Here is a 16,846-nt window from a genome sequence, read left to right as displayed (position 1 = left end):
TCTCAAGGGGGCAGTAGTAAGCTAGCCAGGCTACTTGTCTTCTCAAGGGGGCAGTAGTAAGCTAGCCAGGCTACTTGTCTTCTCAAGGGGGCAGTAGTAAGCTAGCCAGGCTACTTGTCTTCTCAAGGGGGCAGTAGTAAGCTAGCCAGGCTACTTGTCTTCTCAAGGGGGCAGTAGTAAGCTAGCCAGGCTACTTGTCTTCTCAAGGGGGCAGTAGTAAGCTAGCCAGGCTACTTGTCTTCTCAAGGGGGCAGTAGTAAGCTAGCCAGGCTACTTGTCTTCTCAAGGGGGCAGTAGTAAGCTAGCCAGGCTACTTGTCTTCTCAAGGGGGTAGTAGTAAGCTAGCCAGGCTACTTGTCTTCTCAAGGGGGCAGTATTAAGCTAGCCAGGCTACTTGTCTTCTCAAGGGGGCAGTAGTAAGCTAGCCAGGCTACTTGTCTTCTCTAGGGGGCAGTAGTAAGCTAGCCTGGTGTGTTATTTGTTTTAAATAAATTGAATATAGTATAGAATATATTATATTTGTTATTTTAATTCTACCAGTTATCAATTGTTCAACGTTAAAAAAAAAACGTAAAAAATTCTGTGACTTAAGCTATAACGCATAATTTTTTGGCCGTGGTATCGTTTAGGTTTTGTTTCGGTATCGAGTATTGTGATAATAAACCTGATATTCTGGTATCAAAGTCAAAATTCTGGTATCGTGACAACACTTTTAACGGGTGTCCGGTGCTGTGCCCGATCAGATTTCAGACAATCAGGACTCGCTGGAGATGGACCCCCAGGAGCACTCGTTCACGAGGACCATCGACGAGGAGGCGGAGCTAGAAGAGAGGACGGACCGAGAAAGGGAGGATGTGCATCAGGAGCAGGATGATGAAGAGGAGGAGAGAGAGCACGAAGTCATGACTGCTGGGAGTGAGTAGTTCACTTTATTGCATGGACTCAACACTCTCACTGAATGTACTTCTAACCAGACACACACTGAATAGACTGTCAATGAACACACTGCTAGCTAGCAGACTCATCTTCCTCTTCCTCCCTGAATTCACTTGGACTGAATATGTTTATAACACTCAGACTGTCACTGAACACACTGCTACCTAGCAGACTCATCTTCCTCTTCCTCCCTGAATTCACTTGGACTGAATATGTTTATAACACTCAGACTTTCACTGAACACACTGCTACCTAGCAGACTCATCTTCCTCTTCCTCCCTGAATTCACTTGGACTGAATATGTTTAAGACACTCAGACTGTCACTGAACACACTGCTACCTAGCAGACTCGTCTTCCTCTTCCTCTTCCTCCCTGAATTCACTTGGACTGAATATGTTTAAGACACTCAGACTGTCACTGAACACACTGCTACCTAGCAGACTCATCTTCCTCCCTGAATTCTCTTGGCCTGAATATGTTTAAAACACTGAAGAGCACATGCAGAGAGTGAATACATGGGAGAGGGAGAAGATTGTTGCAAGTTTAGATTTTACTGTGACCTTTGGTCCACATAGAGTCCAAAGCACGGTCAGTTAAATGAGCCAACCAAGGTGCTGGGTTAATGTGAGAGTACAAACCAACCACAATCAGACTTTGGTCTCTGTTGCACACCGGGGTTGTATTTCTAGTGAAAAGATGTCAATGTGATAGCACAGGTCGTTACTACAAACTGAAGAGGTGACGAGGCAGTGTAGACTAAAGGTCGTTACTACAAACTGAAGAGGTGACGAGGCAGTGTAGACTAAAGGTCGTTACTACAAACTGAAGAGGTGACGAGGCAGTGTAGACTAAAGGTCGTTACTACAAACTGAAGAGGTGACGAAGCAGTGTAGACTACAGGTCGTTACTACAAACTGAAGAGGTGACGAGGCAGTGTAGACTGCAGGTCGTTACTACAAACTGAAGAGGTGACGAGGCAGTGTAGACTAAAGGTCGTTACTACAAACTGAAGAGGTGAAGAGGCAGTGTAGACTACAGGTCGTTACTACAAACTGAAGAGGTGACGAGGCAGTGTAGACTACAGGTCGTTACTACAAACTGAAGAGGTGACGAGGCAGTGTAGACTACAGGTCGTTACTACAAACTGAAGTGGTGACGAGGCAGTGTAGACTACAGGTCGTTACTACAAACTGAAGAGGTGACGAGGCAGTGTAGACTAAAGGTCGTTACTACAAACTGAAGAGGTGACGAGGCAGTGTAGACTACAGGTCGTTACTACAAACTGAAGAGGTGACGAGGCAGTGTAGACTAAAGGTCGTTACTACAAACTGAAGAGGTGACGAGGCAGTGTAGACTACAGGTTGTTACTACAAACTGAAGTGGTGACGAGGCAGTGTAGACTACAGGTCGTTACTACAAACTGAAGAGGTGACGAGGCAGTGTAGACTACAGGTTGTTACTACAAACTGAAGAGGTGACGAGGCAGTGTAGACTACAGGTCGTTACTACAAACTGAAGAGGTGACGAGGCAGTGTAGACTAAAGGTCGTTACTACAAACTGAAGAGGTGACGAGGCAGTGTAGACTAAAGGTCGTTACTACAAACTGAAGAGGTGACGAGGCAGTGTAGACTACAGGTCGTTACTACAAACTGAAGTGGTGACGAGGCAGTGTAGACTACAGGTCGTTACTACAAACTGAAGAGGTGACGAGGCAGTGTAGACTAAAGGTCGTTACTACAAACTGAAGAGGTGACGAGGCAGTGTAGACTAAAGGTCGTTACTACAAAACTGAAGAGGTGACGAGGCAGTGTAGACTAAAGGTCGTTACTACAAACTGAAGAGATGAAGAGGCAGTGTAGACTACAGGTCGTTACTACAAACTGAAGAGGTGACGAGGCAGTGTAGACTAAAGGTCGTTACTACAAACTGAAGAGGTGACGAGGCAGTGTAGACTACAGGTCGTTACTACAAACTGAAGTGGTGACGAGGCAGTGTAGACTACAGGTCGTTACTACAAACTGAAGAGGTGACGAGGCAGTGTAGACTAAAGGTCGTTACTACAAACTGAAGAGGTGACGAGGCAGTGTAGACTACAGGTCGTTACTACAAACTGAAGAGGTGACGAGGCAGTGTAGACTAAAGGTCGTTACTACAAACTGAAGAGGTGACGAGGCAGTGTAGACTACAGGTTGTTACTACAAACTGAAGTGGTGACGAGGCAGTGTAGACTACAGGTCGTTACTACAAACTGAAGAGGTGACGAGGCAGTGTAGACTAAAGGTCGTTACTACAAACTGAAGAGGTGACGAGGCAGTGTAGACTACAGGTCGTTACTACAAACTGAAGAGGTGACGAGGCAGTGTAGACTAAAGGTCGTTACTACAAACTGAAGAGGTGACGAGGCAGTGTAGACTAAAGGTCGTTACTACAAACTGAAGAGGTGACGAGGCAGTGTAGACTACAGGTCGTTACTACAAACTGAAGTGGTGACGAGGCAGTGTAGACTACAGGTCGTTACTACAAACTGAAGAGGTGACGAGGCAGTGTAGACTACAGGTCGTTACTACAAACTGAAGAGGTGACGAGGCAGTGTAGACTAAAGGTCGTTACTACAAACTGAAGAGGTGACGAGGCAGTGTAGACTAAAGGTCGTTACTACAAACTGAAGAGGTGACGAGGCAGTGTAGACTAAAGGTCGTTACTACAAACTGAAGAGGTGACGAAGCAGTGTAGACTACAGGTCGTTACTACAAACTGAAGAGGTGACGAGGCAGTGTAGACTGCAGGTCGTTACTACAAACTGAAGAGGTGCCGAGGCAGTGTAGACTGCAGGTCGTTACTACAAACTGAAGAGGTGACGAGGCAGTGTAGACTAAAGGTCGTTACTACAAACTGAAGAGGTGACGAGGCAGTGTAGACTAAAGGTCGTTACTACAAACTGAAGAGGTGACGAGGCAGTGTAGACTAAAGGTCGTTACTACAAACTGAAGAGGTGACGAGGCAGTGTAGACTAAAGGTCGTTACTACAAACTGAAGAGGTGACGAGGCAGTGTAGACTAAAGGTCGTTACTACAAACTGAAGAGGTGACGAGGCAGTGTAGACTAAAGGTCGTTACTACAAACTGAAGAGGTGACGAGGCAGTGTAGACTAAAGGTCGTTACTACAAACTGAAGAGGTGAAGAGGCAGTGTAGACTACAGGTCGTTACTACAAACTGAAGAGGTGACGAGGCAGTGTAGACTACAGGTCGTTACTACAAACTGAAGAGGTGACGAGGCAGTGTAGACTAAAGGTCGTTACTACAAACTGAAGTGGTGACGAGGCAGTGTAGACTACAGGTCGTTACTACAAACTGAAGAGGTGACGAGGCAGTGTAGACTAAAGGTCGTTACTACAAACTGAAGAGGTGACGAGGCAGTGTAGACTACAGGTCGTTACTACAAACTGAAGAGGTGACGAGGCAGTGTAGACTAAAGGTCGTTACTACAAACTGAAGAGGTGACGAGGCAGTGTAGACTACAGGTTGTTACTACAAACTGAAGAGGTGACGAGGCAGTGTAGACTAAAGGTCGTTACTACAAACTGAAGAGGTGACGAGGCAGTGTAGACTACAGGTCGTTACTACAAACTGAAGAGGTGACGAGGCAGTGTAGACTAAAGGTCGTTACTACAAACTGAAGAGGTGACGAGGCAGTGTAGACTAAAGGTCGTTACTACAAACTGAAGAGGTGACGAGGCAGTGTAGACTAAAGGTCGTTACTACAAACTGAAGAGGTGACGAGGCAGTGTAGACTACAGGTCGTTACTACAAACTGAAGTGGTGACGAGGCAGTGTAGACTACAGGTCGTTACTACAAACTGAAGAGGTGACGAGGCAGTGTAGACTACAGGTCGTTACTACAAACTGAAGAGGTGACGAGGCAGTGTAGACTAAAGGTCGTTACTACAAGCTGAAGAGGTGACGAGGCAGTGTAGACTAAAGGTCGTTACTACAAACTGAAGAGGTGACGAGGCAGTGTAGACTAAAGGTCGTTACTACAAACTGAAGAGGTGACGAGGCAGTGTAGACTAAAGGTCGTTACTACAAACTGAAGAGGTGACGAGGCAGTGTAGACTAAAGGTCGTTACTACAAACTGAAGAGGTGACGAAGCAGTGTAGACTACAGGTCGTTACTACAAACTGAAGAGGTGACGAGGCAGTGTAGACTGCAGGTCGTTACTACAAACTGAAGAGGTGACGAGGCAGTGTAGACTACAGGTCGTTACTACAAACTGAAGAGGTGACGAGGCAGTGTAGACTAAAGGTCGTTACTACAAACTGAAGAGGTGACGAGGCAGTGTAGACTAAAGGTCGTTACTACAAACTGAAGTGGTGACGAGGCAGTGTAGACTACAGGTCGTTACTACAAACTGAAGAGGTGACGAGGCAGTGTAGACTACAGGTCGTTACTACAAACTGAAGAGGTGACGAGGCAGTGTAGACTAAAGGTCGTTACTACAAACTGAAGAGGTGAAGAGGCAGTGTAGACTACAGGTCGTTACTACAAACTGAAGAGGTGACGAGGCAGTGTAGACTACAGGTCGTTACTACAAACTGAAGAGGTGACGAGGCAGTGTAGACTACAGGTCGTTACTACAAACTGAAGTGGTGACGAGGCAGTGTAGACTACAGGTCGTTACTACAAACTGAAGAGGTGACGAGGCAGTGTAGACTACAGGTCGTTACTACAAACTGAAGAGGTGACGAGGCAGTGTAGACTAAAGGTCGTTACTACAAACTGAAGAGGTGACGAGGCAGTGTAGACTACAGGTCGTTACTACAAACTGAAGAGGTGACGAGGCAGTGTAGACTAAAGGTCGTTACTACAAACTGAAGAGGTGACGAGGCAGTGTAGACTACAGGTCGTTACTACAAACTGAAGTGGTGACGAGGCAGTGTAGACTACAGGTCGTTACTACAAACTGAAGAGGTGACGAGGCAGTGTAGACTACAGGTCGTTACTACAAACTGAAGAGGTGACGAGGCAGTGTAGACTACAGGTCGTTACTACAAACTGAAGTGGTGACGAGGCAGTGTAGACTACAGGTCGTTACTACAAACTGAAGAGGTGACGAGGCAGTGTAGACTAAAGGTCGTTACTACAAACTGAAGAGGTGACGAGGCAGTGTAGACTACAGGTCGTTACTACAAACTGAAGAGGTGACGAGGCAGTGTAGACTACAGGTCGTTACTACAAACTGAAGAGGTGACGAGGCAGTGTAGACTACAGGTTGTTACTACAAACTGAAGAGGTGACGAGGCAGTGTAGACTACAGGTCGTTACTACAAACTGAAGAGGTGACGAGGCAGTGTAGACTAAAGGTCGTTACTACAAACTGAAGAGGTGACGAGGCAGTGTAGACTAAAGGTCGTTACTACAAACTGAAGAGGTGACGAGGCAGTGTAGACTACAGGTCGTTACTACAAACTGAAGTGGTGACGAGGCAGTGTAGACTACAGGTCGTTACTACAAACTGAAGAGGTGACGAGGCAGTGTAGACTAAAGGTCGTTACTACAAACTGAAGAGGTGACGAGGCAGTGTAGACTAAAGGTCGTTACTACAAAACTGAAGAGGTGACGAGGCAGTGTAGACTAAAGGTCGTTACTACAAACTGAAGAGATGAAGAGGCAGTGTAGACTACAGGTCGTTACTACAAACTGAAGAGGTGACGAGGCAGTGTAGACTAAAGGTCGTTACTACAAACTGAAGAGGTGACGAGGCAGTGTAGACTACAGGTCGTTACTACAAACTGAAGTGGTGACGAGGCAGTGTAGACTACAGGTCGTTACTACAAACTGAAGAGGTGACGAGGCAGTGTAGACTAAAGGTCGTTACTACAAACTGAAGAGGTGACGAGGCAGTGTAGACTACAGGTCGTTACTACAAACTGAAGAGGTGACGAGGCAGTGTAGACTAAAGGTCGTTACTACAAACTGAAGAGGTGACGAGGCAGTGTAGACTACAGGTTGTTACTACAAACTGAAGTGGTGACGAGGCAGTGTAGACTACAGGTCGTTACTACAAACTGAAGAGGTGACGAGGCAGTGTAGACTAAAGGTCGTTACTACAAACTGAAGAGGTGACGAGGCAGTGTAGACTACAGGTCGTTACTACAAACTGAAGAGGTGACGAGGCAGTGTAGACTAAAGGTCGTTACTACAAACTGAAGAGGTGACGAGGCAGTGTAGACTAAAGGTCGTTACTACAAACTGAAGAGGTGACGAGGCAGTGTAGACTACAGGTCGTTACTACAAACTGAAGTGGTGACGAGGCAGTGTAGACTACAGGTCGTTACTACAAACTGAAGAGGTGACGAGGCAGTGTAGACTACAGGTCGTTACTACAAACTGAAGAGGTGACGAGGCAGTGTAGACTAAAGGTCGTTACTACAAACTGAAGAGGTGACGAGGCAGTGTAGACTAAAGGTCGTTACTACAAACTGAAGAGGTGACGAGGCAGTGTAGACTAAAGGTCGTTACTACAAACTGAAGAGGTGACGAAGCAGTGTAGACTACAGGTCGTTACTACAAACTGAAGAGGTGACGAGGCAGTGTAGACTGCAGGTCGTTACTACAAACTGAAGAGGTGCCGAGGCAGTGTAGACTGCAGGTCGTTACTACAAACTGAAGAGGTGACGAGGCAGTGTAGACTAAAGGTCGTTACTACAAACTGAAGAGGTGACGAGGCAGTGTAGACTAAAGGTCGTTACTACAAACTGAAGAGGTGACGAGGCAGTGTAGACTAAAGGTCGTTACTACAAACTGAAGAGGTGACGAGGCAGTGTAGACTAAAGGTCGTTACTACAAACTGAAGAGGTGACGAGGCAGTGTAGACTAAAGGTCGTTACTACAAACTGAAGAGGTGACGAAGCAGTGTAGACTACAGGTCGTTACTACAAACTGAAGAGGTGACGAGGCAGTGTAGACTAAAGGTCGTTACTACAAACTGAAGAGGTGACGAGGCAGTGTAGACTAAAGGTCGTTACTACAAACTGAAGAGGTGAAGAGGCAGTGTAGACTACAGGTCGTTACTACAAACTGAAGAGGTGACGAGGCAGTGTAGACTACAGGTCGTTACTACAAACTGAAGAGGTGACGAGGCAGTGTAGACTAAAGGTCGTTACTACAAACTGAAGTGGTGACGAGGCAGTGTAGACTACAGGTCGTTACTACAAACTGAAGAGGTGACGAGGCAGTGTAGACTAAAGGTCGTTACTACAAACTGAAGAGGTGACGAGGCAGTGTAGACTACAGGTCGTTACTACAAACTGAAGAGGTGACGAGGCAGTGTAGACTAAAGGTCGTTACTACAAACTGAAGAGGTGACGAGGCAGTGTAGACTACAGGTTGTTACTACAAACTGAAGAGGTGACGAGGCAGTGTAGACTAAAGGTCGTTACTACAAACTGAAGAGGTGACGAGGCAGTGTAGACTACAGGTCGTTACTACAAACTGAAGAGGTGACGAGGCAGTGTAGACTAAAGGTCGTTACTACAAACTGAAGAGGTGACGAGGCAGTGTAGACTAAAGGTCGTTACTACAAACTGAAGAGGTGACGAGGCAGTGTAGACTAAAGGTCGTTACTACAAACTGAAGAGGTGACGAGGCAGTGTAGACTACAGGTCGTTACTACAAACTGAAGTGGTGACGAGGCAGTGTAGACTACAGGTCGTTACTACAAACTGAAGAGGTGACGAGGCAGTGTAGACTACAGGTCGTTACTACAAACTGAAGAGGTGACGAGGCAGTGTAGACTAAAGGTCGTTACTACAAGCTGAAGAGGTGACGAGGCAGTGTAGACTAAAGGTCGTTACTACAAACTGAAGAGGTGACGAGGCAGTGTAGACTAAAGGTCGTTACTACAAACTGAAGAGGTGACGAGGCAGTGTAGACTAAAGGTCGTTACTACAAACTGAAGAGGTGACGAGGCAGTGTAGACTAAAGGTCGTTACTACAAACTGAAGAGGTGACGAAGCAGTGTAGACTACAGGTCGTTACTACAAACTGAAGAGGTGACGAGGCAGTGTAGACTGCAGGTCGTTACTACAAACTGAAGAGGTGACGAGGCAGTGTAGACTACAGGTCGTTACTACAAACTGAAGAGGTGACGAGGCAGTGTAGACTAAAGGTCGTTACTACAAACTGAAGAGGTGACGAGGCAGTGTAGACTAAAGGTCGTTACTACAAACTGAAGTGGTGACGAGGCAGTGTAGACTACAGGTCGTTACTACAAACTGAAGAGGTGACGAGGCAGTGTAGACTACAGGTCGTTACTACAAACTGAAGAGGTGACGAGGCAGTGTAGACTAAAGGTCGTTACTACAAACTGAAGAGGTGAAGAGGCAGTGTAGACTACAGGTCGTTACTACAAACTGAAGAGGTGACGAGGCAGTGTAGACTACAGGTCGTTACTACAAACTGAAGAGGTGACGAGGCAGTGTAGACTACAGGTCGTTACTACAAACTGAAGTGGTGACGAGGCAGTGTAGACTACAGGTCGTTACTACAAACTGAAGAGGTGACGAGGCAGTGTAGACTACAGGTCGTTACTACAAACTGAAGAGGTGACGAGGCAGTGTAGACTAAAGGTCGTTACTACAAACTGAAGAGGTGACGAGGCAGTGTAGACTACAGGTCGTTACTACAAACTGAAGAGGTGACGAGGCAGTGTAGACTAAAGGTCGTTACTACAAACTGAAGAGGTGACGAGGCAGTGTAGACTACAGGTCGTTACTACAAACTGAAGTGGTGACGAGGCAGTGTAGACTACAGGTCGTTACTACAAACTGAAGAGGTGACGAGGCAGTGTAGACTACAGGTCGTTACTACAAACTGAAGAGGTGACGAGGCAGTGTAGACTACAGGTCGTTACTACAAACTGAAGTGGTGACGAGGCAGTGTAGACTACAGGTCGTTACTACAAACTGAAGAGGTGACGAGGCAGTGTAGACTACAGGTCGTTACTACAAACTGAAGAGGTGACGAGGCAGTGTAGACTACAGGTCGTTACTACAAACTGAAGTGGTGACGAGGCAGTGTAGACTACAGGTCGTTACTACAAACTGAAGAGGTGACGAGGCAGTGTAGACTAAAGGTCGTTACTACAAACTGAAGAGGTGACGAGGCAGTGTAGACTACAGGTCGTTACTACAAACTGAAGAGGTGACGAGGCAGTGTAGACTAAAGGTCGTTACTACAAACTGAAGAGGTGACGAGGCAGTGTAGACTACAGGTTGTTACTACAAACTGAAGTGGTGACGAGGCAGTGTAGACTACAGGTCGTTACTACAAACTGAAGAGGTGACGAGGCAGTGTAGACTAAAGGTCGTTACTACAAACTGAAGAGGTGACGAGGCAGTGTAGACTACATGTCGTTACTACAAACTGAAGAGGTGACGAGGCAGTGTAGACTAAAGGTCGTTACTACAAACTGAAGAGGTGACGAGGCAGTGTAGACTAAAGGTCGTTACTACAAACTGAAGAGGTGACGAGGCAGTGTAGACTACAGGTCGTTACTACAAACTGAAGTGGTGACGAGGCAGTGTAGACTACAGGTCGTTACTACAAACTGAAGAGGTGACGAGGCAGTGTAGACTAAAGGTCGTTACTACAAACTGAAGAGGTGACGAGGCAGTGTAGACTAAAGGTCGTTACTACAAACTGAAGAGGTGACGAGGCAGTGTAGACTAAAGGTCGTTACTACAAACTGAAGAGGTGACGAGGCAGTGTAGACTAAAGGTCGTTACTACAAACTGAAGTGGTGACGAGGCAGTGTAGACTACAGGTCGTTACTACAAACTGAAGAGGTGACGAGGCAGTGTAGACTACAGGTCGTTACTACAAACTGAAGAGGTGACGAGGCAGTGTAGACTAAAGGTCGTTACTACAAACTGAAGAGGTGAAGAGGCAGTGTAGACTACAGGTCGTTACTACAAACTGAAGAGGTGACGAGGCAGTGTAGACTACAGGTCGTTACTACAAACTGAAGAGGTGACGAGGCAGTGTAGACTACAGGTCGTTACTACAAACTGAAGTGGTGACGAGGCAGTGTAGACTACAGGTCGTTACTACAAACTGAAGAGGTGACGAGGCAGTGTAGACTGCAGGTCGTTACTACAAACTGAAGAGGTGACGAGGCAGTGTAGACTACAGGTCGTTACTACAAACTGAAGAGGTGACGAGGCAGTGTAGACTAAAGGTCGTTACTACAAACTGAAGAGGTGACGAGGCAGTGTAGACTAAAGGTCGTTACTACAAACTGAAGTGGTGACGAGGCAGTGTAGACTACAGGTCGTTACTACAAACTGAAGAGGTGACGAGGCAGTGTAGACTACAGGTCGTTACTACAAACTGAAGAGGTGACGAGGCAGTGTAGACTAAAGGTCGTTACTACAAACTGAAGAGGTGACGAGGCAGTGTAGACTAAAGGTCGTTACTACAAACTGAAGAGGTGAAGAGGCAGTGTAGACTACAGGTCGTTACTACAAACTGAAGAGGTGACGAGGCAGTGTAGACTACAGGTCGTTACTACAAACTGAAGAGGTGACGAGGCAGTGTAGACTACAGGTCGTTACTACAAACTGAAGTGGTGACGAGGCAGTGTAGACTACAGGTCGTTACTACAAACTGAAGAGGTGACGAGGCAGTGTAGACTACAGGTCGTTACTACAAACTGAAGAGGTGACGAGGCAGTGTAGACTAAAGGTCGTTACTACAAACTGAAGAGGTGACGAGGCAGTGTAGACTACAGGTCGTTACTACAAACTGAAGTGGTGACGAGGCAGTGTAGACTACAGGTCGTTACTACAAACTGAAGTGGTGACGAGGCAGTGTAGACTACAGGTCGTTACTACAAACTGAAGAGGTGACGAGGCAGTGTAGACTACAGGTCGTTACTACAAACTGAAGAGGTGACGAGGCAGTGTAGACTAAAGGTCGTTACTACAAACTGAAGAGGTGACGAGGCAGTGTAGACTAAAGGTCGTTACTACAAACTGAAGAGGTGACGAGGCAGTGTAGACTAAAGGTCGTTACTACAAACTGAAGAGGTGACGAGGCAGTGTAGACTAAAGGTCGTTACTACAAACTGAAGAGGTGACGAGGCAGTGTAGACTAAAGGTCGTTACTACAAACTGAAGAGGTGACGAAGCAGTGTAGACTACAGGTCGTTACTACAAACTGAAGAGGTGACGAGGCAGTGTAGACTGCAGGTCGTTACTACAAACTGAAGAGGTGATGAGGCAGTGTAGACTACAGGTCGTTACTACAAACTGAAGAGGTGACGAGGCAGTGTAGACTAAAGGTCGTTACTACAAACTGAAGAGGTGACGAGGCAGTGTAGACTAAAGGTCGTTACTACAAACTGAAGTGGTGACGAGGCAGTGTAGACTACAGGTCGTTACTACAAACTGAAGAGGTGACGAGGCAGTGTAGACTACAGGTCGTTACTACAAACTGAAGAGGTGACGAGGCAGTGTAGACTAAAGGTCGTTACTACAAACTGAAGAGGTGAAGAGGCAGTGTAGACTACAGGTCGTTACTACAAACTGAAGAGGTGACGAGGCAGTATAGACTACAGGTCGTTACTACAAACTGAAGAGGTGACGAGGCAGTGTAGACTACAGGTCGTTACTACAAACTGAAGTGGTGACGAGGCAGTGTAGACTACAGGTCGTTACTACAAACTGAAGAGGTGACGAGGCAGTGTAGACTGCAGGTCGTTACTACAAACTGAAGAGGTGACGAGGCAGTGTAGACTACAGGTCGTTACTACAAACTGAAGAGGTGACGAGGCAGTGTAGACTAAAGGTCGTTACTACAAACTGAAGAGGTGACGAGGCAGTGTAGACTAAAGGTCGTTACTACAAACTGAAGTGGTGACGAGGCAGTGTAGACTACAGGTCGTTACTACAAACTGAAGAGGTGACGAGGCAGTGTAGACTACAGGTCGTTACTACAAACTGAAGAGGTGACGAGGCAGTGTAGACTAAAGGTCGTTACTACAAACTGAAGAGGTGACGAGGCAGTGTAGACTAAAGGTCGTTACTACAAACTGAAGAGGTGAAGAGGCAGTGTAGACTACAGGTCGTTACTACAAACTGAAGAGGTGACGAGGCAGTGTAGACTACAGGTCGTTACTACAAACTGAAGAGGTGACGAGGCAGTGTAGACTACAGGTCGTTACTACAAACTGAAGTGGTGACGAGGCAGTGTAGACTACAGGTCGTTACTACAAACTGAAGAGGTGACGAGGCAGTGTAGACTACAGGTCGTTACTACAAACTGAAGAGGTGACGAGGCAGTGTAGACTAAAGGTCGTTACTACAAACTGAAGAGGTGACGAGGCAGTGTAGACTACAGGTCGTTACTACAAACTGAAGTGGTGACGAGGCAGTGTAGACTACAGGTCGTTACTACAAACTGAAGTGGTGACGAGGCAGTGTAGACTACAGGTCGTTACTACAAACTGAAGAGGTGACGAGGCAGTGTAGACTACAGGTCGTTACTACAAACTGAAGAGGTGACGAGGCAGTGTAGACTAAAGGTCGTTACTACAAACTGAAGAGGTGACGAGGCAGTGTAGACTAAAGGTCGTTACTACAAACTGAAGAGGTGACGAGGCAGTGTAGACTAAAGGTCGTTACTACAAACTGAAGAGGTGACGAGGCAGTGTAGACTAAAGGTCGTTACTACAAACTGAAGAGGTGACGAGGCAGTGTAGACTAAAGGTCGTTACTACAAACTGAAGAGGTGACGAAGCAGTGTAGACTACAGGTCGTTACTACAAACTGAAGAGGTGACGAGGCAGTGTAGACTGCAGGTCGTTACTACAAACTGAAGAGGTGATGAGGCAGTGTAGACTACAGGTCGTTACTACAAACTGAAGAGGTGACGAGGCAGTGTAGACTAAAGGTCGTTACTACAAACTGAAGAGGTGACGAGGCAGTGTAGACTAAAGGTCGTTACTACAAACTGAAGTGGTGACGAGGCAGTGTAGACTACAGGTCGTTACTACAAACTGAAGAGGTGACGAGGCAGTGTAGACTACAGGTCGTTACTACAAACTGAAGAGGTGACGAGGCAGTGTAGACTAAAGGTCGTTACTACAAACTGAAGAGGTGAAGAGGCAGTGTAGACTACAGGTCGTTACTACAAACTGAAGAGGTGACGAGGCAGTATAGACTACAGGTCGTTACTACAAACTGAAGAGGTGACGAGGCAGTGTAGACTACAGGTCGTTACTACAAACTGAAGTGGTGACGAGGCAGTGTAGACTACAGGTCGTTACTACAAACTGAAGAGGTGACGAGGCAGTGTAGACTAAAGGTCGTTACTACAAACTGAAGAGGTGACGAGGCAGTGTAGACTACAGGTCGTTACTACAAACTGAAGAGGTGACGAGGCAGTGTAGACTAAAGGTCGTTACTACAAACTGAAGAGGTGACGAGGCAGTGTAGACTAAAGGTCGTTACTACAAACTGAAGTGGTGACGAGGCAGTGTAGACTACAGGTCGTTACTACAAACTGAAGAGGTGACGAGGCAGTGTAGACTACAGGTCGTTACTACAAACTGAAGAGGTGACGAGGCAGTGTAGACTAAAGGTCGTTACTACAAACTGAAGAGGTGAAGAGGCAGTGTAGACTACAGGTCGTTACTACAAACTGAAGAGGTGACGAGGCAGTGTAGACTACAGGTCGTTACTACAAACTGAAGAGGTGACGAGGCAGTGTAGACTACAGGTCGTTACTACAAACTGAAGTGGTGACGAGGCAGTGTAGACTACAGGTCGTTACTACAAACTGAAGAGGTGACGAGGCAGTGTAGACTAAAGGTCGTTACTACAAACTGAAGAGGTGACGAGGCAGTGTAGACTACAGGTCGTTCCTACAAACTGAAGAGGTGACGAGGCAGTGTAGACTAAAGGTCGTTACTACAAACTGAAGAGGTGACGAGGCAGTGTAGACTACAGGTTGTTACTACAAACTGAAGTGGTGACGAGGCAGTGTAGACTACAGGTCGTTACTACAAACTGAAGAGGTGACGAGGCAGTGTAGACTACAGGTCGTTACTACAAACTGAAGAGGTGACGAGGCAGTGTAGACTACAGGTCGTTACTACAAACTGAAGTGGTGACGAGGCAGTGTAGACTACAGGTCGTTACTACAAACTGAAGAGGTGACGAGGCAGTGTAGACTACAGGTCGTTACTACAAACTGAAGAGGTGACGAGGCAGTGTAGACTACAGGTCGTTACTACAAACTGAAGTGGTGACGAGGCAGTGTAGACTACAGGTCGTTACTACAAACTGAAGAGGTGACGAGGCAGTGTAGACTAAAGGTCGTTACTACAAACTGAAGAGGTGACGAGGCAGTGTAGACTACAGGTCGTTACTACAAACTGAAGAGGTGACGAGGCAGTGTAGACTAAAGGTCGTTACTACAAACTGAAGAGGTGACGAGGCAGTGTAGACTACAGGTTGTTACTACAAACTGAAGTGGTGACGAGGCAGTGTAGACTACAGGTCGTTACTACAAACTGAAGAGGTGACGAGGCAGTGTAGACTAAAGGTCGTTACTACAAACTGAAGAGGTGACGAGGCAGTGTAGACTACATGTCGTTACTACAAACTGAAGAGGTGACGAGGCAGTGTAGACTAAAGGTCGTTACTACAAACTGAAGAGGTGACGAGGCAGTGTAGACTAAAGGTCGTTACTACAAACTGAAGAGGTGACGAGGCAGTGTAGACTACAGGTCGTTACTACAAACTGAAGTGGTGACGAGGCAGTGTAGACTACAGGTCGTTACTACAAACTGAAGAGGTGACGAGGCAGTGTAGACTAAAGGTCGTTACTACAAACTGAAGAGGTGACGAGGCAGTGTAGACTAAAGGTCGTTACTACAAACTGAAGAGGTGACGAGGCAGTGTAGACTAAAGGTCGTTACTACAAACTGAAGAGGTGACGAGGCAGTGTAGACTAAAGGTCGTTACTACAAACTGAAGAGGTGACGAGGCAGTGTAGACTACAGGTCGTTACTACAAACTGAAGAGGTGACGAGGCAGTGTAGACTAAAGGTCGTTACTACAAACTGAAGAGGTGACGAGGCAGTGTAGACTAAAGGTCGTTACTACAAACTGAAGAGATGAAGAGGCAGTGTAGACTACAGGTCGTTACTACAAACTTAAGAGGTGACGAGGCAGTGTAGACTAAAGGTCGTTACTACAAACTGAAGAGGTGACGAGGCAGTGTAGACTACAGGTCGTTACTACAAACTGAAGTGGTGACGAGGCAGTGTAGACTACAGGTCGTTACTACAAACTGAAGAGGTGACGAGGCAGTGTAGACTAAAGGTCGTTACTACAAACTGAAGAGGTGACGAGGCAGTGTAGACTACAGGTCGTTACTACAAACTGAAGAGGTGACGAGGCAGTGTAGACTAAAGGTCGTTACTACAAACTGAAGAGGTGACGAGGCAGTGTAGACTACAGGTTGTTACTACAAACTGAAGTGGTGACGAGGCAGTGTAGACTACAGGTCGTTACTACAAACTGAAGAGGTGACGAGGCAGTGTAGACTAAAGGTCGTTACTACAAACTGAAGAGGTGACGAGGCAGTGTAGACTACAGGTCGTTACTACAAACTGAAGAGGTGACGAGGCAGTGTAGACTAAAGGTCGTTACTACAAACTGAAGAGGTGACGAGGCAGTGTAGACTAAAGGTCGTTACTACAAACTGAAGAGGTGACGAGGCAGTGTAGACTACAGGTCGTTACTACAAACTGAAGAGGTGACGAGGCAGTGTAGACTAAAGGTCGTTACTACAAACTGAAGAGGTGACGAGGCAGTGTAGACTACAGGTTGTTACTAC

The 16,846-nt window shown here is 46.5% G+C and overlaps 1 protein-coding gene across 23 annotated transcripts in view; it reads left to right on the top strand.

Annotated features, from left to right (window-relative positions):
- herc1 (HECT and RLD domain containing E3 ubiquitin protein ligase family member 1) overlaps window positions 1–16,846 on the top strand; it is a 224,307-nt gene that overhangs the window by 76,084 nt on the left and 131,377 nt on the right. For all 23 annotated transcript variants that reach the window (XM_071388533.1, XM_071388556.1, XM_071388555.1 and 20 more), the window contains exon 23: window positions 744–915. In XM_071388533.1, coding sequence (XP_071244634.1) covers window positions 744–915 — 172 coding nt within the window. The remainder of the gene's footprint in view (window positions 1–743; window positions 916–16,846) is intronic.

The sequence above is a fragment of the Salvelinus alpinus genome, unplaced genomic scaffold (assembly GCF_045679555.1).
Source record: "Salvelinus alpinus unplaced genomic scaffold, SLU_Salpinus.1 scaffold_42, whole genome shotgun sequence".
Taxonomy (NCBI): domain Eukaryota; kingdom Metazoa; phylum Chordata; class Actinopteri; order Salmoniformes; family Salmonidae; genus Salvelinus; species Salvelinus alpinus.
The sequence above is the reverse complement of the archived record's forward strand: the minus strand, read 5'-3'. Positions and strand labels throughout refer to the sequence as shown.